Source organism: Oncorhynchus tshawytscha, linkage group LG07, assembly GCF_018296145.1.
Source record: "Oncorhynchus tshawytscha isolate Ot180627B linkage group LG07, Otsh_v2.0, whole genome shotgun sequence".
NCBI lineage: Eukaryota > Metazoa > Chordata > Actinopteri > Salmoniformes > Salmonidae > Oncorhynchus > Oncorhynchus tshawytscha.
The window spans coordinates 16,656,541-16,682,664 of NC_056435.1; the positions used below are offsets into that span (position 1 = coordinate 16,656,541).

At 41.3% G+C, this 26,124-nt stretch overlaps 1 protein-coding gene across 1 annotated transcript; it reads left to right on the forward strand.

The window, feature by feature from the left end:
- Nucleotides 1-762: 762 nt before the first annotated feature.
- LOC112219909 (zinc finger protein OZF-like) lies at nt 763-25,694 on the forward strand. The gene is made up of 3 exons (XM_042325003.1): nt 763-804; nt 908-1,046; nt 24,079-25,694. The coding sequence occupies exons 1-3, from the start codon at nt 763-765 to the stop codon at nt 25,206-25,208; spliced, it is 1,311 nt and encodes a 436-aa protein (XP_042180937.1). The 3' UTR covers nt 25,209-25,694.
- The last annotated feature ends 430 nt before the right edge of the window (nt 25,695-26,124 follow it).

Consider the following 26,124-nt stretch of genomic DNA (forward strand, 5'->3'; position numbering starts at 1 on the left):
CCTCAACCAGCATTGTGAATGGTGTCTTAGGCAGTGATATACTAGACCATAGCAGTAAATCTAAAACTTAGGTGTTTCTAGTCATGCATGAAAGGTCTGTGGTAGTTCTGTGGTTATAAGTTACTGCCGTTGGAATAGATTTCTGGCCATGCTGGCAGGGTCTGAATCAAACCTAATGTCCACCTGGTACACTGGCAGGATCTGAATCAAACCCAATGTTAAGGGGAGGGAAGATTGGTCAACAGGGTGATGATTATTGTTGTTCTACTGCCTGATTGTTGTGCAACAACACTGTTTACAAAAGCTTTGTTAAATAACAAGAAGGACCACACACTGTTTACAAAAGCTTTTGTTAAATCAGCACAACAGTTTTCAGCTGTGCTAACATAATTACAAAGGGGTTTTCTAATGATCAATTAGCCTTTTAAAATGATTATTTTGGATTAGCTAACACAACGTGCCATTGGAACACAGGAGTAATGGTTGCTGATAATGGGCCTCTGTATGCCTTTGTAGATATTTCATAATAAATCAGCTGTTTCCAGCTACAAAAGTCATTTACAACATTAACAATGTCTACACTGTATTTCTGATCAATTTGATGTTATTTTAATGGACCAAAAATTAGATTTTTGAGCAAGGACATTTCTAAGTGACTCCAAACTCCAAAGTTATTTTGTATTAGTCAGCAAAAGTAGCTGGCTGGTTAAGTTAGCACTAACCTAGTTGCTAATGATAGCTAACTAGCTAACATCCCCGAACATGAGCTCCCTAAACTACTCCCCTCCTGTTGAAGAAGAGGAGGTCTGCTGGACGGAGAAAGAGGGTTTGTGGCAGAACATTGTTGTGAAAGAGGAGGAGGATGTTACAGTAAAACAAGTAGAATGTGTGGCTGTTACAGTGAAAGAAGAAGAGAAAGACGTTCAGAGTGAAAGAGAGGGATGTTACAGTAAAAAAAGAGGAGGATACAGTTTTTGGAGTGAAAGAGGAGGAGGGGGAGAAGACTGTCACATTGGAGGAGGAGATAGGAGATCTGACTAACACCAGTAAGTACCACCTTAAATTGTTTTTCTAACATTGGGTATTCGGGTTGGCTCGTCAATACCTCTTCAACGGAGGGCCCTAGTATGATGACTGATATGGCTAGAATCAGACGACGTAGAGAGCAAGCTACCCCATGTTTTCTCCGTTCCGTTTCCAAAAAGTGACGCAACATATATATTTGAGAAGGGTCTATCTGCTGATCGTAGTCTGGGGGGCACGGCATGTTGTGATTTTTGTGTAATGATGTTTTACCCCTCAATAGTGCCATGCGAGAGTTGGGTTGGCTACACCAAAGATTATGGATATACTGACAAGATGACTCTCCGCCCAAACAAGGGGAGTTTTTGTCCACAAAGCGGCAATGCTGGTTCCCTAGCTCCCTCCTACCCCTTTCTTTGGATTGGTGGATACTTCTTATTATTGGAATCAATTTTTTTTTATATATTCTATGAGGGTTGTTGACATCAACCGTCTGTATTCAATGGAGAGAAATGCTAAGCTACTAGCCGCATGACATGAATATGCACAACCATCTCGAGACAACTCCTACAGTGTTTTTTATTAGAAAACACCATTCTAAACAGTCCACCTGGTAGAGGTTCATATCTGACAGAGAAGAACACACTGTTCTAAACAGTCCACCTGGTAGAGGTTCATATCTGACAGAGAAGAACACACTGTTCTATACAGTCCACCTGGTAGAGGTTCATATCTGACAGAGATGAAAACACTGTTAGAAACTTAGAAAGACAGTCCACCTGGTAGGCTTGTTTCTTTTCATATCTGACAGAGATGAAAAAGTTGATATGAAAACCAATAGAAAGGAGGGAAAGACTAAAGCTGGGCAATAGAACTAGGCTTGTTTCTTTTGGCTCCAATAGAACAGGAGAGAAATAAAGTTGATAGAACAGGATGGAAAAAACCAATAGAACAGGAGGGAAATGACATAGTGGTGGGTCCAATAGAACAAGAGAGAAATTATATAGTGGAGGGTCCAATAGAACAGGAGAGAAATTATATAGTGGTGGGTCCAATAGAACAGGATGGAAATTATAAAGTGGTGGGTCCAATAGAACAGGAGGGAAATGACATAGTGGTGGGTCCAATAGAACAGGAGAGAAATTATATAGTGGTGGGTCCAATAGAACAGGAGGGAAATGACATAGTGGTGGATCCAATAGAACAGGAGATAAATGGCATAGTGGTGGGTCCAATAGAACAGGAGATAAATGGCATAGTGGTGTGTACAATACGGAGGTAAATGAAAATAAATTTGCCCAAATGAGGAATCTGGGATAATTAGCTTCTTTAAAAAATTGTTTTTGCTGTGTATGGTTTCAAATCACAAGCTTGTAGGCTATTTGGGTAGTGCGTGTGGCAATAGACCTCGCTGATTATTGAGTTGCGGCTGTCAGTGAAAAGCATCTCAAATAGGTGTGAAGATAATGTCTCTTGAGGATAATTTAAAATGTTGAGATGAGGAGAAGGGGAGGGTTGTGTGGTGAAGATATAGGTGAGTCTCTCTTCAGAATGTCCTCCGCTGGCTTCCACCAATTCTTGCTCCTTCGTTGTTTCATTGTGTGAATTGATTGCCCTTAGATTGAGTTTATTATATCAATTCCCCTTTACAAATGTCACCAGTAGTAAATGTACCGTTACTTCCTGTCATTTGGTTACATTCATTTCTGTTAATGCATGTATTAATTACAGTCATTTACCGTTGTCATTCTATATCACGTCGTCTGTTCAAAACCTGCCAGTTTTATTCAGTTTAAACAATGCAAACACAGGAGAATATACCACTGCTCCCAGTGTAAAAACTGATTTTCAAGAGTAGGGGGACCTAAAAGCTCATGAGGACACACACAGGAGAAAAGTTCAATGTTCCCAGTGTGGAAAGAGTTTTACCTGGTTGAGCCTACTAAGAGGACTCTATAAAAAAAAATCAACCACTGCATCCTCTGTGTGGAAGGACATTTTCCCAGTCAGAGAACCTGAAATCACTGAGAGAAAAGAAAGCCATAACTTATATTTTTGACTGAGAATGTGTTTTTGTTTTTGCCACATGAAATCATATTGTTTATCTCTATATGTTCCACAGTTATACATGCCAGAGCAAATTCCAAGCCATAGGTTCATCTAGCTGATTGTGTCGAGGCACAGCTCTGGAGAAGGCCAAAAAATGTCTGCTCATTGAAGGTCCCCAAGAACACAGTGGCTGCCATCATTCAAATATCGTTATGAACCACAGACTCTTTATCCCCTGGCCAAACTACGGGGAGAAGGACCTGGTGTAGGTGACCAGTAGGTTTTGACAGAGCTCCAGAGTTCCACTGTTGGGAGATTACCTTCTCTGCAGCACTTCACCAATCAGGCCTTTATGGTAGAGAGGCCAGGCGGAACTCAGTAAAAGGCACATGACAGACCAGATTCTCTGGTCTGACACTCAGATTGAAACATCTGCTAACCATGCCTGGCGTAAAGCGTGGTGGTGGAGCAAATAAAGGGACTTTGATTTGAACAGATTTGATTTGATAAAAACCTGCTACAGAGAGCTCAGGACCTCAGACTAGGGTGAAGGTTCACCTACCAAAAGGACAATGATCTTAAGCCCACAACCAAGACAACGCAGGAGTTGCTTCGGAAGAAGTCTCTGAATAACCTTGAGTGGCCCAGCCAGAGCCCGGACTTGAACCTGATCAGAGACCTGAAAATGGCTGTGCAGCGACGCTCTCCATCCAACCTGACAGAGCTTGAGAGGATCTGCAGAGAAGAATGGGAGAAACTCCCCAAATACAGGTGTGCCAAGCTTGTAGCGTCATACCCAAGAAGACTCTAGGCTGTAATCGCTGCCAAAGGTGTTTCAACGGAGTACAAAGTAAGCGGTCTGAATACTTATGTAGATTTTTCAGTTTATTTTAATAAATTAGCAAAAAAATCTAAAAACATGTTTTTGGTTTGTCATTATAGGGTCACTATGTGTGTAGATCCATTTTAGAATAAGGCTGCCATGGTAACGTAACAAAATGTGGAAAAAGTGAAGGGGTTTGAATACTTTCCGAATGCACTGTGTTGTTCACCATGTAGGAGCAGTATACACCTAGTGTGTTCATTATATACAACTACATGATGTATTGTTACACCATGTAGGAGCAGTCTAAACCTGGTCTGTCCATTTTATATACACTACCATTCAAAAGTTTGGGGTCACTTAAAAATGTCCTTGTTTTTTAAAGAAAAGCACGTTTTTTTTGTCCATTAAAATAACATCAAATTGATCCGAAATACAGTGTAGACATCATTAATGTTGTAAATGACTATTGTAGCTCGAAAAACAGCAGACTTTTTAAATGGAATATCTACAGTTGAAGTCGGAAGTTTACATACACTTAGGTTGGAGTCATTAAAACTCATTTTTCAACCACTCCACAAATGTCTTGTTAACAAACTATGGTTTTGGCAAGTCGGTTAGGACATCTACTTGGTGCATGACACAAGTAATTTTTCCAACAATTGTTTACAGGAATATTATTTCACTTATAATTCACAGTATCACAATTCCAGTGGGTCAAACGTTTACATACACTAAGTTGACTGTGCCTTTAAACAGCTTGGAAAATTCCAGAAAATTATGTCATGGCTTTAGAAGCTTCTGATAGGCTAATTGACATCATTTGAGTCCTTTGTAGGTGTACCTGTGGATGTATTTCAAGGCCTACCTTCAAACTCAGTGCCTCTCTGCTTGACATCAAAGGAAATCAGTCAAGACCTCAGAAAAAAAAGTGTAGACCTTCACAAGTCTGGTTCATCCTTGGGAGCAGTTACCAAACGCCTGAAGGTACCACGTTCATCTGTACAAACAATAGTACGCAAGTAAAAACACCATGGGACCACGAAGCCGTCATACCACTCAGGATGGAGACGTGTTCTGTCTCCTAGAGATGAACGTACTTTGGTGCGAAAAGAGCAAATCAATCCCAGAACAACAGCAAAGGACCATGTGAAGATGCTGGAGGAAACAGGTACAAAAGTATCTATATCTACCTTAAAACAAGTCCTATATCGACATAACTTGAAAGGCCGCTCAGAAAGGAAGAAGCCACTGCTCCATAACCGCCATAAAAAAGCCAGACTACGGTTTGCAACTGCACATGGGGACAAAGATTGTACTTTTTGGAGAAATGTCCTCTGGTCTGATGAAACAAAAATAGAACTGTTTGGCCATAATGACCATCGTCATGTTTGGAGAAGCAAAGGGGAGATGAAGAACAGCATCCTAAACTTGAAGCACGGGGGTGGCATCATCATGTTGTGTGGGTGCTTTGCTGCAGGAGGGACTGGTGCACTTCACAAAATAGATAGGACCATGAGGAAGGAAAATTATATGGATATATTGAAGCATCCTCTCAAGACATCAGTAAGGAAGTTACAGGCTGGTCGCAAATGGGTCTTCCAAATGGACAATGATCCCAAGCATACTTCCATAAGATGAGGCAAAATGGCTTAAGGACAACAAAGTCAAGGTATTGGAGTGGCCATCACAAAGCCCTGACCTCAATCCTATAGAAAATTTGTGGGCGAGTGCGAGCAAGGAGGCCGACAAAACCTGACTCAGTTACACCAGCTCTGTCAGGAGCAATGGGCCAAAATTCACCCAACTTATCGTGGGAAGCTTGTGGAAGGCTACCCAAAACATTTGGCCCAAGTTAAACAATTTTAAAGGCAATGCTACCAAAAACTAATTGAGTGTATGTAATCTTCTGACCCACTGGGAATGTGATGAAAGAAATACAAGCTGAAATATAATTCTCTCTACTATTATTCTGACATTTCACATTCTTAAAATAAAGTGGTGATCCTAACTGACCTAAGACAGGGAATTTTTACTAGATTTAAATGTCTGGATTGTGAAATACTGAGTTTAAATGTATTTGGCTCAGGTGTATGTAAACTTCCGACTTGAACTGTATATCCACCTTCATGGTTCACTGGACCCTATGATCACTTGGTGAGGCCCATTATCAGCAACTATCACTCCTGTGTTCTAATGGCACGTTGTGTTAGCTGATCCAAGTTGATCATTTTAAAAGGCTAATCGATCAGTTGAAAACCCTTTTGCAATTATGTTAGCACAGCTGAAAACTGTTGTGCTGATTTAACAAAGCTTTTGTAAACAGTGTGTGGGCCTTGTTCTTTATCAAAGCTTTTGTAAACAGTGTTTTTTTTCATGCAGCCATTCAACAATGAAGGCCTGATTCACACAGTCTCTGAACAGTTGATGTTGAGATGTCTGTTACTTGAACTCTGTGATGCATTTATTTGGGCTGCAATCTGAGGTGCAGTTACCTCTGCTGCAGAAGATACGTTCATTAGAGTTAACTCTGGGTCTTTCTTTCCGGTGGCAATCCTCATGAGAGCTACCCATACCTTGTCACAACACAACTGATTGGCTCAAACGCATCAAGAAGGAAAGAAATTCCACAAATTAACATTTAACAAGGCACACCTGGTAATTTAAATTAATTCCAGGTGACTACCTCATGAAGCTGGTTGAGATAATGCCAAGAGTGTGCAAAGCTGTCAAGGCAAAGTGTGACTGCTTTGAAGAGTCTCAAATATAAAATATATTTAGAATTGATTAACCCTTTTTTGGTTACTACATGATTCCATATGTGTTATTTCATTGTTTTGATGTATTCACTATTATTCTACAATGTAGAAATAAAGGAAAAACCCTTGAATGAGTAGTTGTGTTCAAACTTTTGACTGGTACTGTATGTAAATGTGATACTTTGGTTGTTGTTTTTGTTACATTTGAAACATTTATAAATACTGTTTTTGCTTTGTCGTTATGGGGTATTGTGATGTCATTATGGGGTATTGTGATGTCATTATGGGGTATTGTGTTGTTATTATGGGGTATTGTGTGTAGATTGAGGGGAAAATATTGATTTAATCCATTTTAGAATAACGGAACAAAATGTGGAAAAAGTGAAGGGGTCTGAATACTTTCCAAATGCACTGTGTATATATAGGGGCAGTGCTTAGTGACATCACTTCCTGAAACAGGAGGTACAAATATATAACATAGGTTCAATATGTCAGCATTCAATGTATTCAAATATATGACCAAGCTGGAAGTGTAAACGCCAGCCTAGAAACAATCCTCGAGGTTCACTGATGATCAACCTCCTCCTTCACATCTGACTCCTGATGATCAACCTCCTCCTTCACATCTGACTCCTGATGATCAACCTCCTCCTTCACATCTGACTCCTGATGATCAACCTCCTCCTTCACATCTGACTCCTGATGATCAACCTCCTCCTTCACAACTGACTCCTGATGATCAACCTCCTCCTTCACAACTGACTCCTGATGATCAACCTCCTCCTTCACATCTGACTCCAGTGATCAATCCAGAGCGTCTTCTTTTTTGGGGAATCGCGATGGACTACGTCATCAAATAGGCCGTCATCATGACCACCGCCCGCAAGTTAATTGTCGTTCAGGTTATCAATGGGAAGAGCAATAGCAAGATCTCCTGTCTGGTAATTTGTCTCATTTAATGGATTTACATTGGCAGGTGAACATGGAGAAACCCCATTAAAGAAACTTAGTCAATCTCAAACTGCAGAAACACTGTTGGAATTCCTTGTCAAAGTCTGTGGCCTGTGATGTTGGGACAAATGATAGTCCCTTATTATACAAGAGACCATATTCTACAGCACAACGGCAGAGTCATGTCTTCAGTGTAAAACTAACAATGACTCAATAATCCCTTTGGGAATGTTATGATGTCAAAGTTATGGGCGGAGTTAGAAAGTTGGCTGTCAGAAGTACAATTATACAATGTAAAATTACTTTTAATCTGTCTGCATATTTCAAGACATGGTATTTGAGGGTGCAGTGAGATGCCCCAGAGTTGGATGATACTTTTCTCATCAATCATCTTAAAAATGACACATAATTAAAACCTGGAAATCAACCAATCCTCTGTTGTTAATTCAATAGAAAGGTCAAATGCTTTATTATCTGAAAGTTGAAAGTGACAGAGAAATAAAATGGTGCTGATGCGGGCACTGGAGATGGGGGTGTGGTCTAGTGGGTCTGGGCAGTTGTGATGTAGTTAATGGAGATGGAAGTGTGTTCTAGTGGGTCTGGGCAGGTGTGATGCAGTTAATGGAGATGGAGGTGTGTTCTAGTGGGTCTGGGCAGGTGTGTGTGATGGAGATAGTCTAGTGGGTCTGGGCAGGTGTGGAGATGGAGGGGGTGTGTTCTAGTGGGTCTGGGCAGGTGTGATGTTGTTAATGGAGATTGAGGTGTGTTCTAGTGGGTCTGGGCAGGTGTAATGTAGTTAATGTTTGTATGATGTCCTCGTTTGTATGTGTATGTTTTGTATTGTTTATAAAATATCAATAATTCAAAGTTACACCTCACTGTTCTATTTTTAGAGTTATTACATTAAACCAATCAGATTTCAGAAGAATGCCAAAGTCAGGTGTGAAGTAAAATGGAGGACCAGCCTATTCCCTATGATGTAAACTACAACAGAAATAACTTAAAATGTATAACTTCATATTAAACCAATCGTTTTCAGTCATGACTTGAGTGATTAAAGTAAACCACAGTTTTTGAAATACATAACACCATCTAACCATATATCAAAGAATGTTAGCTATATGCAGTTATCTTAGCCAGCCAGCCAACGTTAGCTATTTATCCAACTAGCTATTAGCCTAACCAGCGTATCCAACCAGCACGGTTATGGTAAGTGTGCTGGAGCCCAACTAAAACATAACTGCAGATCAAAAGAGAAGAGACATACAGAATGATGACATGGAAATTGGAATTCACATGAAAATTCACCTCACTGGTTAGAGAACAACCTGCAGAAGACAGTTAGCTAAATTTTAAATGTAGGGGTCGTTAAACAAAGGAACACAAAACGTATGCCATTTGTTTGAGAGGAGGGAGACTAATGGAGCCCAACTACCAGTTAGAACCCAACTAAAACATGACTGCAGATCAAAAGAGACAGAATGATGGACGAAATGAAGCTTCAGACATCATTCATCACTGCTGATAAAAGTGACATACTGCTTTGAAGTATACTGCTTAGCGATTTCGGCACATGCCTCGTAGCTCCTATATTGAATGTAACACGCGTGCTACGGGTGAGTGTTGTTATCGTAACCAGTGAGCTGAATAACATCCATATCGAAAAGTTGACAAAACAAAAAGTACTATCAAAATATATTAAATTAACCTGAAAAAATACTCAATGTCTGGTGGCGAATAAGTACAATACACCTAAACTAACAAAACCGGGCTAATAAACTGTCTGGTGTTCATGATATTATAAAACGTGTACTTTATACATTTTTCATAAATTACCTGCATTTATGAGACACACAGTGTGGATGAATGATCAGTAGTCGACAGGATAAAAATAGCACTCCTAAAGAAGATGCATTTTCCAGTTAGCTACCAACTTGAAAGAGGGAACTTTAGCATAAAACCTATGTGGAAAACTGAGATTCGGGAAATAACATATAAAGAGAGGCTTATTTGACGCCAAACCAACAACAGTAGTTACTAGAACATAAATTGCTAATGTATGATGTAATGTCAACTTTATACATTTCTATCCCTGGACCACTCAATTTTCAAATTCTCCATAAACCTGCTGTGGATTACCCAGAATCCCATACCATTATCACTGAGTGTAATGCAAACACACGAGCAGCGCAGCGGTCTAAGGCACTGCATCTCAGTACTAGTGTCGTCACTACTGACCCTGGTTCAAATCCAGGCTGTATCATAACAAGCCGTCATTTGGAGTCGCATAGGGCACCGCACAATTGGCCCAGCATCGTCTGGGTTAGGGTTTGGCCGGGGTAGGCCGTTAATGTAAATAAGAATTTGTTCTTAACTGACCTGCCTAGTCAAATAAAGGATAAATATATTTAGAAATATATAACTTCATTGCACCGTTACACTGGCATACAAACCGAGGAGCACAGAGTTGATCATACATATGACGTTAAGAAATAGTGCATTGTGGGTAGTTTAGAAGATTTCCCGAAATAAATTAATAAATATGTAATAACGCAAAAACATAACTGTTTGTACTTATAGGTAACCATAAAGTGACTACAACTAGCTTACTACGTCTTTAACCACACTGTACTGTTACACTGGTGAGTAAAACCTTCCTACCATTTAACTTTTTCTGAACATTATACAGTAATATACATTTTAGTCAACTGCGTTACCCACTCCAGTCAGCAGATGCGGTGTAGGAATTTAAGGCAGTGCTGTTAGTGTGACGTATAATCTAGTGGACGGAACGCTTCTTTCAACAGCAGCAACAGTAAGTCAGCCGCCTCCGTAGCTTGCTAGACAAACTAGCCGAAACAATAAAGCTCTTTAGACGCTTTAGTGTTTATTGGCCACTGTGTTTAAAACCCACTTCTGTCGTCTAGTTAGTTGTCCGATTTAATTTCATATTTACGGTGTTGTTGTTATTATTCAGCTAGCGGGCTGGTTAAGTTAGCAATAGCCTAGCTAGCTAACATCCCCGACCATGAGTTCACTAAGCTACTCTCCTTCTGCTAAAGAAGAGGCGGTCTGCTGGACGGAGAAAGAATCTCTCGTTAAAGAGGTGAAGGAAGAGGAGGATATCACAGTAAAACAAGAAGTAGAGGGTGAGGCTGTTACAGTGAAAGAAGAAGAGAAAGGCGCTTTCAGAGTGAAAGAAGAGGATGTTACAGTAAAAGAGGAAGACAAGTATTTCAGAGTGAAGGAGGAGGAGGATGCATTTTTTGGAGTGAAAGAGGAAGAGGGGGAGAGGGGGACTGTCACATTGAAAAAGGAAGAAGAGGAGGAAACTGGATATCTGGGGCCGGTTTCCCAAGGGCATCTTAAGGCATCCAGTGGCTCTAACGATGAACGTGCCCTGGTTAACACGAGTAAGTACTGTCTTAAAAGCAGAGGCACAAGCTCTACAGTTGTTGAACTTATGTGTGGTGTTAAAGGGGAAATATGCAATTGCTACATCAATATTTAAATGTTTTATTATTTATTTATAGCCATTAATTATTGAAGAATATAACACATGCCTCATGAGCTTAGTTCAACTGTTGTACCCCATCAGAACCCCAAATAAGAAACAATGTAAATCAACACTGTATAGCCGGCTAAAACTATAATGTTGATATCATGGATGTTCAGTTCTTGCATCCATAGGGCTGTCTATGAATTTGAGAGTAGTTACATTTCTCCAGCCCCATCCATCATCTTATTAGCAAAACAGTGGTGGAATTACAGCTTTGTTATTGTTTGAACTGCAGATTGGTTGATTGATTGTTGTGTGGCTTTTTTTAAAGGGACAACCTAGTTTTTTAACAGAAACAAAATGGCAGCCCAGAGACCTGAGCTGTGTTAGAATACTTTTTCTAACCATACTATTTGTGATGCTTATTGGTCAAAGTATGGATATAGTTAGTTTGCCAAAAGTTCCCGGATGTCATACTACATTCGCCAAAATACGAAGTATACATGCAGAGGACTCTATTTCGGTGTTTTTAGGGCCCAAAATGCATTTCTTCAGGAAATGGGCGTGGCTTCAACTATTTTCAGATTTGAAGAAAATGGCGGAAAATATGCAGCTGAAGTTCGAGGAGAGAGTGGATACAATTGAACTGCTTTAAATAATTATGCCTAATGTTAAGAAAATGTTGAGCAATGTAATGACTTTTCAAATAAGTTATGTTACACAATGTTAGCTACACTATCCTTACAAACCGCATAGCATATCTTTATAGCCATATGTACCAGTATGTCAGCTTGCTACATAATGTTAGTTGGCTACTAATACATCAATCTTGCCAGTATATTAACTATATTCTAACTAACTAGCCAATGTTTATTGACTTGATTATTCACGTCATTCTTAGCCAAGGGGTCGTGTGCGTTCTCAATGGACATTGTTCATTCGGGGTCGAATGAACAATGAATGAACAACTCTGATTTCAGAGCACTCTCGTCTGAGTGTACCAGAGTGCAGAATAATTAATTTACTAGCGCTCAACACCCGTTGAATATGTCCAGATGTCAGTAAACGTAGGCAGAAAAAGCTAAAATTAAATTCTTGCCAGCAGCACAGTTAGTCCCCAACGCTCTGAATAACATGAAACGGGTAAATCATTGTTAATTTACCAGCACTGCTAGGGCAAGTAAACTGGTCAGAGTGAGGTTTTCTCTCATTTGTGTCTAGCAAGCTATCCGACATTAGCCAGTTAGCTTGGGTGCTTTACTGTCGTTACTGAGGTCAGAACGCTTGGATCGACCCTACTCCTCAGCCATATAGTATTGGTTTACAAACAGTGGCCTTATACGAGCTCATGTTTTGGTTTCTGGTGGGGTAATACAGTTGAAACATTTGAGGCATTTATAAGTTATATTCTTCAATAATCAATGGTTATATAGTAAATGGGTCTTTCTATAACTGGCAGTGTAGATTTCCTGTGGGGTCAAATTGTTAGAGCTGTTGATAAGTCATTAGCTGTGTTAGAATACTCATACAAACCGTACTATTTGTGATGTTAATTGAGTATATAGTATGCTTATTGGTCATAGTAATCCATCTATAATCCATCCATGATGTCATAATGATAGTTTAACCAGGTTTCTAGGATATATAGTATATTCTAGAATTGCCAGTGAAGATTTCTTGTGGGGGTCAAATTGTTAGAGCTGTTGATAAGCAATTGTATAATATTCTGGCAATTCTTTTCATGCCATTACATTGAAGGCGAAAGTTAGTCTTTTCTTAGCAAGGTGTTGCTAAAATAATGTTAGCTGCTAATCGCTAGTTAGCGGGCTAGCTAGCTTGCTAAATGTATTAAGAGTCAGCGCAAACATTGCTAGCTAATACTGCCTGGTACCAGTGTTGTTGTAGGCCTAGATAAGCATGCTTGGAATAGGCCAAGTATGAATATGTTATCTAGCTAACATGCTACATGAAGTAAAAAAAACATGTAATGTAACATCTAATTATGGTCACTTTGAAACACTGACCAACACTTTGGTTCCTACCATGTCTTCTTCTACTCTGAGGTTTATTGTCAGACTACACTCATCCGGTGTATTGCTGCCACCTACTGTACAGGGTTGTAAATAATACCCCCAAATCAAATAATGTTTTGGATGAACAAATCATACTAATTACAAAAAATAAACAGTTTGACTAGTGCAATTTCTCACTTGCGCTATAAACACAACAAAGTCCACCTTCTTCACTATTAGTGTGTTGGGATCCTTCTCATGGCTTCACTGCAGACTGAGGGACATCCACCACCATCTCCTCTCTACTCACTCCTTCAGCTATTTTCACTGCCTCCACAAAGGACACCTGCAGGTTGGGCCTGATCCTAGCTACTGTGACATCCTGTGACATCCATCTGTCCAGGGCACTCCGGGAACTCGGGAACGTGATTCCCATCGCAATTACAACATGCTTCATCTGACATATTTATTCCTCCGGCAAACACTTGCCACGTGTCCAAACTTTTTATCATTGTAACACTGCAGTGGCTTCTGTATATCTCACTTACCCAGGTTTTACATAAGATGGGAGAACCACTTCACCAAACCACAGTAAAACCTTCCGTCTATCATTCGTTTTAGTCAACGTGCGTCTACCTGAAATGTTTAACCTAAACCACACAAAGCTTTCCCCTTTTGCACTGTTGACACACAATCAGTATCATGGTCACTCGAACCGATTCCACTTTACCCAATTCATCCTTCACCATCTTTGAGACCGCTAACGGGTCACCCACAAAAACATCCTTGCTGATGATTCCCACTCCGACCATAAACTGCTGTTCATTACCAACTTTAGCCTTTTTCACTCCACTGAGTGGACAATGGTGAAGAACAGTCTCAGCAACTGTACAGAGTCACTGTTCTTCACCATCATCCACTCAGTCTCAGCAACTGTACAGAGTCCATGTGCGGGGGCACCGGTTAGTTGAGGTTATATGTACATGTAGGTAGAGTTAAAGTGACTATGCATAGATGATAACAACAGAGAGTAGCAGCTGTGTAAAAAGGTAGGGGGGGGAAATGAAAATAGTCTAGGTAGCCATTTGATTAGATGTTCAGGAGTCTTTTGGCTTGGGGGTAGAAGCTGTTTAGAAGCCGCTTGCCGTGCGGTAGCAGGGAGAGCAGTCTATAACTAGGGTGGCTGGAGTCTTTGACAATTTTTAGGGCCTTCCTCTGACACAGCCTGGTATAGAGGTACTGGATGGCAGGATGCTTTACCCCAGTGATGTACTGAGCCATTCGCACTACCCTCTGTAATATGTTTTGTCATGCCTTTTTCACAACTGTCTAGGTGTGCTTGGACCATGTTAGTTTGTTGGTGATGTGATGACCTGCTCCACTACAGCCCCATAGATGAGAATGGGGGCGTGCTCGGTCCTCTTTTTCCTGTAGTCCACAATCATCACCTTAGTCTTGATCACTTTGAGGGAGAGGTTGTTGTCCTTGCACCATACGGCCAGGTCTCTGACCTCCCTATAGGCTGTCTTGTCGTTGATCAGGCCTACCACTGTTATGTTATCGTCAAACTTAATGATGGTGTTGGAGTCATGCCTGGCTGTGCAGTCATGAGTGAACAGGGAGTACAGGAGGGGAGTGAGCACGCATCCCTTAGGGGCCCCTGTGTTGAGCATCAGCGTTGCGGATGTGTTGTTACATACGCTTACAACATGGTGGCGGCCCGTCAGGAAGTCCAGGATCCAGTTGCAGAGGGAGGTGTTTAGTCCCAGGTTCCTTAGTTTATTGATGAGCTTTGAGCGCACGATGATGTTGAACGCTGAGCTGTAGTCAATGAATAGCATTCTGACATAGGTGTTCCTTTTGTCCAGGTGGGAAAGGGCAGTGTGGAGTGCAATAGAGATTGCATCATCTGTGGATCTGTTAGGGCGGTATGCAAATTGGAGTGGGTCTCAGGTTTCTGGGATAATAGTGTTGATGTGAGCCTTGACCAGCTTTTCAAAGCACTTCATGGCTACAGACGTGAGTGCTACAGTTCGGTAGTTATTTAGGCAGGTTACCTTGTTCTTGGGCACAGGGACTATGGTGGTCTACTTAAAACATGTTGGCATTACAGACTCGGACATGGAGAGGTTGAAAATATCAGTGAAGACACTTGCCGGTTGGTCAGCGCATGCTCGCAGTACACATCCTGGTAATCCGTCTGGCCCTGCGGCCTTGTGAATGTTGACCTGTTTAAAGGTCTTACTCACATTGGCTGCGTAGAGTGATCACACAGTCTTCCGGAACAGCTGGTGCTCTCATGCATGTTTCAGTGTTTTTTGCTGTAGTTTAGCTCTTCTGTCACTGGGAATCTATCGGCTGTGCTTCCCTTTGTAGTCTGTAATGGTTTGCAAGCCCTGCCACACCCAAAGAGTGTCAGAGCCTTTGTAGTACGCTTTGATCTTAGTCCTGCATTGACACTTTGCCTGTTTGATGGTTCGTCAGCGGGCATAGTGGGATTTCTTAAAAGCTTCCGGGTTAGAGTCCCGCTCCTTGAAAGTGGTAGCTCTAGCCTTTAGCTCCGTGTGGATGTTGCCTGTAATCCTTGGCTTCTGGTTGGGGTATGTACTAGAGGTCGACCGATTATGATTTTTTTCAACGCCGATACCGATTATTGGAGGACCAAAAGGGCCGATGCCGATTAATCGGCCGGTTTAAAAAAAATAATAATACAAATTAAATATATATATATATTTGTAATAATGCCAATTACAACAATACTGAATTAACACTTATTTTAACTTAATACATCAATAAAATCAATTTAGCCTCAAGTAAATAATGAAACATGTTCAATTTGGTTTAAATGATGCAAAAACAAAGTGTTGGAGAAGAAAGTGGAATAGGTGCTAACGTTTCAGTTCCTTGCTCAGAACATGAGAACATATGAAAGCTGGTGATTCCTTTTAACATGAGTCTTCAATATTCCCAGGTAAGAAGTTGTAGGTTGTAGTTATTATAGGAATTATACAACTATTTCCCTCAATACCATTTGTATTTCATTAACCTTTGACTATTGGATGTTCTTATAGGCACTTTAGTATTGCCAGTGTAACAGTATAGCTTCCGTCCCTCTCCTCTCCTCCCTGGGCTTGAACCAGCAACACAACGACTACAGCCACCATCGAAGCAGCGTTACCCATGCAGAGCAAGGGGAACAACTACTAGAAGGCCCAGAGCGAGTGATGTTTGAAACACTATTAGCGCGCGCTAACTAGCTAGCCATTTCACTTTGGGTTACACCAGCCTCATCTCGGGAGTTGATAGGCTTGAAGTCATAAACAGAGCAATGCTTGACGCACAACGAAGAGCTGCTGGCAAAACGCATGAAAGTGCTGTTTGAATGAATGTTTACGCGCCTGCTTCTGCCTACCACCATTCAGTCAGATACTTAGATACTTGTATGCTTGTATGCTCAGTCAGATTATATGCAACGCAGGACACGCTAGATAATATCTAGTAATATCATCAACCATGTGTAGTTAACTAGTGATTATGATTGGTTGTTTTTTATAAGAAGTTTAATGCTAGCTAGCAACTTACCTTGGCTAACTGCATTCGCGTAACAGTCTCCTTGTGGAGTGCAATGAGAGAGAGGCAGGTCGTTATTGCGTTGGACGAGTTAACTGTACGGTTACAAGATTGGATACCCCGAGCCGACAAGGTGAAATCTGTCGTTGTGCCCCTGAACAAAGCAGTTAACCCACCTTTCCTAGGCCATCATTGAAAATAAGAATGTGTTCTTAACTGACTTGCCTAGATAAATAAAGGTATAAAAAATAAATGTAAAAAAATTGGCAAATCGGTGCCCAAAAATACTGATTTCCGATTGTTATGAGAACCTGAAATCGTCCCTGATTAATCAGCCATTACGATTAATCGGTCGACCTCTAGTATGTACGTACGGTCACTGTTGGGACGACGTCCTCGATGTACTTATTGATAAAGCCAATGACTGATGTGGTGTACTCATCAATGCCATCGGAGGAATCCCAGAACATCTTCCAGTCTGTGCTAGCAAAACAGTTCTGTATCTTAGCATTTGCTTCATCTGACCACTTTTTATTGATCTAGTCACGGGTGCTTCCTGCTTTAATTTTTGCTTGTAAGCAGAAATCAGGAGGATAGAATTATGGTCAGATTTGCCAAATGGATGGTGAGGGAGAGCTTTGTATGCGTCTCTGTGTGTGGAGTAAAGGTTGTTTTCCCTCTGGTTGCACATTTAACATGCTGCTAGAAATTTGGTTTGGCGGATTTAAGATTCCCTGCATTAAAGTCCCCGGCTATTAGGAACACTGCCACTGAGTGAGCGTTTTCCTGTTTGTTTATGGCGGAATACAGCTTACTCAATGTGGTCTTAGTGCCAGCCTCAGTCTGTGGTGGTATGTAAACAGCTACGAAAAATGCAGATAAACTCTCTAGGTAGATTGGGTCGTCTACAGCTTATCATGAGATACTCTACCTCAGGCGAGCAATAGCTCGAGGCTTCCTTAGATATCGTGCACAAGCTGTTATTTACAAAATACATAGTCCGCCGTCCCTTGTCTTACCAGACGCCGCTGTCCTATCCTGCCGGTGCAGCGTATAACCAGCCAGCTGTATGTTGATAATGTTGTTTAGCCACAACTCTGTGAAGCATAAGCTATTACAGTTTTGAATGTTCTGTTGGTAGTTTAGTATTCCGCGTAGGTCATCGATTTTATTTTCCAAAGATTGCACGTTTGCTAGCAGAATGGAGGGAAGTGGGGGTTTATTCGATCGCCTACAAATTTTCAGAAGGCAGCCTGCCCTTCGGCCCCTATTTCTCCGCCTTCTCTTCACGCAATTAACGGGGATCTGGCCTGTTCCCGGGAAATCAGTATATCGTTCACATCGGGCTCGTCGGACTCGTTAATGGAAAAAAAGGATTCTGCCAGTACGTAGTGAGTAATCGCAGTTCTGATGTCCTGAAGTTCTTTTTGGCCATAAGAGACGGTAGCGACAACATTATGTACAAAATAAGTAAAAAAAGAAGTTCCAAGCAATGCAAAGAAACTATTTTTTTAAAACACAATTGGTTGGAAATAAGGAAAACGTCAGCCTTGCTCTTCGTCTTAAAGACAGTTATGCCGTGCTCCATGTTGGATCCAACCTCCATAAACAAATTGATGTTTATAATGTGTTATTGTCTACTTGATTTACAGTAGCGTCTTGTCAGTCAGTTTGGACACAGAGATACTTAGCTCATAATGTGTAGAGAACTGTTCCTTGATGTATAAGCTATTGTACAACAGACAGAGCTATTTTCCTTTATTCCGGACATTTAGAATGACAACATATTACAGAGTAGCCTAGTGGGATTATTCACAAAATGATCTGGTGATCAGGTTATGAAATGTCATGACAAAGACATTTTATTTTCCTTGTTTCATTCACCTGAAATATTAAATGATTTATAGTCCTACGTCTATGTTGTTAGGTTATGGGTCCTAAAGTAGGTTTATTTTGTTGTTAAGTGAAGTTATGGGTCAATTTGGCATACACAAAGTGTACAAACACTCATTGTCAGGCTGATGGAAAAGCTAGCCAAAGAGCATTTTACTTGTTGAAGTATAAAGCAGTTGATTTGCAGCAATAACACAAACATTATATTAAGCAGGAGATTCAAACGAGCCTTACAATTATAATCCAAAGTTGTAATATTCAGAACACATTGTTTAAAAAAAAAACGAAAACCGGTTTCCGCATTAGCGTTGTCGGGTAGGTACAGTGCCTTGCGAAAGTATTCGGCCCCCTTGAACTTTGCAACCTTTTGCCACATTTCAGGCTTCAAACATAAAGATATAAAACTATTTTTTTGTGAAGAATCAACAAGTGGGACACAATCATGAAGTGGAACGACATTTATTGGATATTTCAAACTTTTTTAACAAATCAAAAACTGAAAAATTGGGCGTGCAAAATTATTCAGCCCCCTTAAGTTAATACTTTGTAGCGCCAGCTTTTGCTGCGATTACAGCTGTAAGTCGCTTGGGGTATGTCTCTATCAGTTTTGCACATCGAGAGACTGAAATTTTTTCCCATTCCTCCTTGCAAAACAGCTCGCGTTCAGTGAGGTTGGATGGAGAGCATTTGTGAACAGCAGTTTTCAGTTCTTTCCACAGATTCTCGATTGGATTCAGGTCTGGACTTTGACTTGGCCATTCTAACACCTGGATATGTTTATTTTTTAACCATTCCATTGTAGATTTTGCTTTATGTTTTGGATCATTGTCTTGTTGGAAGACAAATCGCCGTCCCAGTCTCAGGTCTTTTGCAGACTCCATCAGGTTTTCTTCCAGAATGGTCCTGTATTTGGCTCCATCCATCTTCCCATCGATTTTAACCATCTTCCCTGTCCCTGCTGAAGAAAAGCAGGCCCAAACCATGATGCTGCCACCACCATGTTTGACAGTGGGGATGGTGTGTTCAGGGTGATGAGCTGTGTTGCTTTTACGCCAAACATAACGTTTTGCATTGTTGCCAAAAAGTTCAATTTTGGTTTCATCTGACCAGAGCACCTTCTTCCACATGTTTGGTGTGTCTCCCAGGTGGCTTGTGGCAAACTTTAAACAACACTTTTTATGGATATCTTTAAGAAATGGCTTTCTTCTTGCCACTCTTCCATAAATGCCAGATTTGTGCAATATACGACTGATTGTTGTCCTATGGACAGAGTCTCCCACCTCAGCTGTAGATCTCTGCAGTTCATCCAGAGTGATCATGGGCCTCTTGGCTGCATCTCTGATCAGTCTTCCCCTTGTATGAGCTGAAAGTTTAGAGGGACGGCCAGGTCTTGGTAGATTTGCAGTGGTCTGATACTCCTTCCATTTCAAAATTATCGCTTGCACAGTGCTCCTTGGGATGTTTAAAGCTTGGGAAATCTTTTTGTATCCAAATCCGGCTTTAAACTTCTTCACAACAGTATCTCGGACCTGCCTGGTGTGTTCCTTGTTCTTCATGATGCTCTCTGCGCTTTTAACGGACCTCTGAGACTATCACAGTGCAGGTGCATTTATACGGAGACTTGATTACACACAGGTGGATTGTATTTATCATCATTAGTCATTTAGGTCAACATTGGATCATTCAGAGATCCTCACTGAACTTCTGGAGAGAGTTTGCTCCACTGAAAGTAAAGGGGCTGAATAATTTTGCACGCCCAATTTTTCAGTTTTTGATTTGTTAAAAAAGTTTGAAATATCCAATAAATGTCATTCCCCTTCATGATTGTGTCCCACTTGTTGTTGATTCTTCACAAAAAAATACAGTTTTATATCTTTATGTTTGAAGCCTGAAATGTGGCAAAATGTCGCAAGGTTCAAGGGGGCCGAATACTTTCGCAAGGCACTGTACCTTGTCCCTGTTTGGCTTATTGGTGAAATCAGCAGTCAGACAATATCTTAAGTTAATCAATCAAAACTTTATTTAATGTAATTGCAGACAGAAGTTGACAACAGGAACATAACGTATGTTTCCCAGTAAGTTCTGCACCCCACCTAAGGGCACAGCTGATTTTATACATGTGATCACTCCCTGGTGGTCTGATCACCTACGTCAATGTATGTGTCTACCAATAAGCTGAGGTTACCTTATAAGGTAACCTGGTACAGTAGCTTCTCTGAATTTCTTAGGATTGTCCACTGTCACACAAGATCAAAATGTCAAAACCAGACAGTGGTTACTTCTCTTTATCTAGTTTCGGTCTGACTCAGACCCAGCCTGCAAGCACACTCTCACAACAGCCAGGGCTTAACCACAAAGACTAATATAGATGCTTGTGCAACGTATAGTGGCAGTTTTAGACACATAGCAACAGTATCTTATTATAAGGCCTGCAGGAAAACATATGGATCTTAAAGTCTCCTTAATCAATAATGGGGAGGGTCTTCCACCCCTACATTCCCCCCTCTGAGACTAATAAGTCTCACAGGTTCAATCATTATATTATCCTCCGAAATCAAACAGAGTTGGCAAAACCCCAGGATCCATTTGATCGCAGGGATGGCCTGCTAAAGGGAGAAACCACACCTGAGGTTCCTGGAATGGTGGTGGGGTGAGTCTGTCTATATTCCCATTCCTCCTGAGTCCTGGGAAGAACGTCATGAGTTGATGGACAATGGGATTACGAGAAACCAGAACGATTTGCATCAGCTTTCACCAACACCATCACTCCAGCATGTTCAAGAGCAGTTAGTCATTCTCTTACAAATACAAACAGTTGCCAAAATCACCAATCCCACTACAAGTACAGGAGTAAACAATGAAAACAAAGTTAACACAACTTTCCCCATTACAGTTCCAAATTTAACATTTAAACCAGTCACCAATTTTGAAAGACAGATTTTTCAGATTGAGAGAGTTTTCTAAGATCAGTAATCTTATCAATTATCGCAGTCATATTCTCAGAGGAGTCAGGGAGGAGCATAAACAATTATCAGGACCAATAACACCTGGTACGTTACAGTGTCCTCCTTCCTTCGCCAAAAGATAATCTAAAGCCAACTCATGGCTGCTGATGACAGCTTTCAGATTTTGGACATCTAATGAGAGTTGGCTAAATCCTGGGATCGTTAAACTCATATAGGCCAGTAAAGAATTGGTTAAATTGTTTACCCACTTTCCCCGGACAGCCACACCCCGGGAGGGTATGACTGACATACCAAAAATCTCACCCGGGGCGTAGGACATGACCATAGGCTTCCTGATTGTCTGGGATGAGTCGTTTGGTACGCTTCAGTACCCCAGAGTTGGTTTTACCTGTTTTATTGAAAAGTTCTGAGACCGGAATTCTTAACATGTGAATTTCTGTTCTCCTCAAATAACAACACCCCCCCATCCAGGAGGTAAAGTGAGGTACCCCCTGTCACTGCATACCCACATCCATCCAAAAAGTGCTCCCATGCCTTCCTCCATCCAGGAAAAGTTTACACCTGTCACCTGTTGCATTACCCGTGTTCCAGATGTGTTCCCCTTCCCCTGTAATCCTATGTATGTCACTGCTTTCACCCATGTATTATTCTCCACATCCCCGTCCACAAAGGGAACGAGTCGGATTTGGAGCGCAATAAATACCCTACATGCGTGTTTCCATGGTTGCGGTTTTCTTGTTTCACAATCATAGTGTGTATGATGGTGTCCTCGACATCTGATGACTCTTTGGATTCTGTGGCTGAACCCTCTGTTGGTTCTTCGGCCTTTGGTCTTCCCCGTTTCTCCTCTGGCTCCTCTTCATCGGTGGATCTCAGCCTCTTATTGCCATGGTCACCTGGAAGGGTCCAATCCATCTTGGCTGGTTCCATTTTCTCGTATGGACTCGTAGTTTCACCTAGTCTCCAACGTTTATGGGAAGCTCGTCAGGGTCTTCACCTGGGGGAACCTCGTTTGCTTTGCTAGTGTGAGAGTGGTGAAAACTTACAACAGAGGTTAGTTCCTTCATGTACTCAAGATGGTCACACTGTGTCTCAGTTATTTCTGTCAGTCAGTCATAGGTCTCACCCCTGGAGTGTTCATTGGTCATCTTGTTAATATCTCATAAGGTGTACACCCAATACCTTTGTTAAGGCTGATGCGCAATTTCATGAGGACAATAGGCAAGCATTCCACCCAGATCATTTTTGTGGAATGTCAGGCTTTTGCAAACCCCCCTTTGATCATTTAATGAACCCTCTCTCTAATCCCGTTACTCCACGGGTGATAGATGGACACAAACATCTGGTCAACACCCATCATTTGGGCAACCACATCTCCTATGAGATGGGTCCCATTGTCTGCAGACAAAACCTCACAGGCACTCCCAACCTGAGTATAATTTCCCTGACTAGCAATTTTGCAACACTTCGCATTGCAGTTGGTGGAGGGAAATGCTTCCACCCACCCGGTGAACCTGTCAATTATCACCAGGCAGTATCGCTTTCTTTCTTTTTTGCTCTACCATGTCTATGAAATCCATAGCAAGGTGGGCAAGAGGTCATTTTGGAGTGGGGAACTTCCCTGGTTGCAGTGGAGTTCCCTTGTCTATGTTATATAACAAACATGTCGTGCAACAATAAATTAACTTTTTATATATATATATATATATATATATATATGATTGATGGTAAACAGGGCATGCCAGACAAAATATGTAGCCATAAGCCAGACCTATTAGTAAACCCTCTTCCAAACCACACTAGCATATTCTGAGTAGACAGTAAGGGCCTTCCCCCAATTCACAAGCTGAAAAGCACATACCCTGCAGGCACCAGGTTCATGGGTGTGACTGATGTGACTGTGGGGGAGCTGCAGGCTGTGGTTGTGGTGAGCCTGTAGAAACAACTTTGAGCAGCCATCATGTTCTGAGTAAAACCACCACTTCCTGTCTCCATCTGTGCGAGCTGGGCCTTCTTCAGTGCAGTGTCGTGTCCTCCTTTTCCTGCTCTCTGAATAGGTCACCCATGGATGGTGGCACATTGTACTTTTCTTTTGCTTCTGTAGTAGTTTGTGTTTTCTACAGGTGGCCATATGTCTAGGATCTTCCAGTCTGTTCCTTTTTGTGGAGTGAGTTGGAGTGGCGAGGGAAAACTCGCTCCAGGAACTGTGCTTTCTTTTCTCATCCAATTCTATTGTTCTCATGCTGCTTGTTGCTGCTGTTGTCTTCCACCTCCTCCATTGGAGTCCCCTTGAGGATAATTGTGGTAGCATCTCTATTTTCTTTTGTCACAGGGTAGATCCCTGTATAGTCACCCAGGGGTCCTCTGGGTTGATTTTCATACGGCAGCAAATAGTGGTCAAATAATTTAACAGATGTCAATTGTTGTACAACTTCAAGGCCCTGCTCTGGGCATCACCTTTTACCTCAAATAAACAGTAGATTTCTGCTGTTGTGGGCCTTTAACCATCTGTCTGACTTTGTTGTTCACACAGGAGAGAGATGTGACTATCGTGGATCCTCTGGGGAGCCTCAACAACATCATGATGCTGATGAGGCAGAGGAGAGTCTCTCTACATCAGAACACCTCAAGAAACACCAGTGGAGACCCACAGGAAAGAAATCTCACTGCTGCTCTGACTGTGGGAAACGTTGCAAATATTCATCAGACCTTAAAATACACCAGCGAGTACACACAGGAGAGAAATCTCACCACTGTTCAGATTGTGGGAAAAGCTTTTCAACATCACAGAATTTGAAGCTGCACCAGAGAACACACACAGGAGAGAAATCATTTAGTTGTAATCAATGTGGGAAGAGTTACTTAAGGTTAAAATCACTAAAAGTACATATGAGAATTCACACTGGAGAGAAACCTTACCGCTGTGATCAATGTGGAAAGAGTTTTGTTCAATCTAGCGATCTGACAGTACACCAGAGAACACACACAGGAGAGAAACCTTTTAGCTGTGATCAATGTGGGAAGACTTTTATTGCATCTAGCAATCTGACTATACACCAGCGGACACACACAGGGGAGAAGCCTTATAGCTGTAATCAATGTGGGAAGAGTTTTATTACATCTAGCCAGCTGACTTCACACCAGCGTGTACACACAGGAGAGAAACTTTACCACTGTTCAAATTGTGGGAAAAGCTTCTCAACATCGCAGACTTTGAAGCTGCACCAGAAAACACACACAGGAGAGAAACCTTACAGCTGTGATCAGTGTGGGAAGAGTTTTATCACATCTGGCAATCTGACTATACACGAGCGGACACACACAGGAGAGAAACCTTATAGCTGTAATCAATGTGGGAAGAGTTTTAATACATCTAGTCATCTGACTACACACCAGAGAGTACACACAGGAGACAAACCATATAGCTGTGATGAATGTGAGAAGAGTTATACTGCATCTAGCCATCTGACCAGACACCAGCGAGTACACACAGGAGAGAAACCTTATAGCTGTGATCAATGTGGGAAGAGTTTTACTGCATCTAGTGATCTGACTGTACACCAGAGAACACACACAGGAGAGAAACCTTACAGCTGTGAACAGTGTGAAAAGAGATACTCTCGTAAAAGATCTCTGATCAAACATCAGAAAATACATACATGAAGGAGATATTTCATGATATCAATGAAATAACAATGTAGAATGTTTTTAACATTGTAGTAGAAGTATTTTAAGGAATTTCACACTGTAGAACCCTAAACGTTTGCCCCATTCAATTGATTTCAGCATGATATGTATATTAGCTTTGGGAAAAATCCTGGCTCTGAATTGAAAGAGTGATTTAATAAAAAGCGACTAACACAAAAAGAGCTGTGTTACACTTACCATGTTGGTGACCCACTTGAATCAAAATGTAACACTTCAAAATGTAGCTAGCTGCTTTCTGCAAATTGTCCTCTAACCAGGGATGTACACATCATTCCCAGATTCCGTGTGGTTTTTGAGCTGTTAGTTTTAACAGGACGTGCAACCTCATCTCCCTCCTCTCGCACAATGGATTTCAACACGATATCGATGAATGATGACAAATAAGTGTTGTGTACCTTTGTTTAGAGACGCCTAAATGTAAATGCATCACTCCCAAATTTAGCTGATTGTCATGTTTTATTATTCCATGCCTCACCATTAAGTGAATTATTGCCAAATCATATTTACAATTCATGTAACATTTAGTAATCATAATTATTTATGCAACCAACTGACAATTTTCGGGTATAATTATATTGACATTGTTGCCCTGCTTTTAGAATATCAGGGTTCATTTTCAGATGTGCTAACCCAAATGTACTAGAGTATGACACTGGGGACTGGGCCCCGATCCAACAACATACCTATCGAGTGAACCCTGAAAAGAGAGAGAAGCTCAGCGGAAAGTTACTACGGACATTGCAGGAGTTTCCTTTTGAAATCAGACATGTCCGTAGTAAGGACAACTTGGTTGCTGATTGTCTCAAGGGTGGGCAGTCAAAAAGATTTGCGTTTAGCCAGTTTAGCCAAAAACAACACAGTTACACGTGGA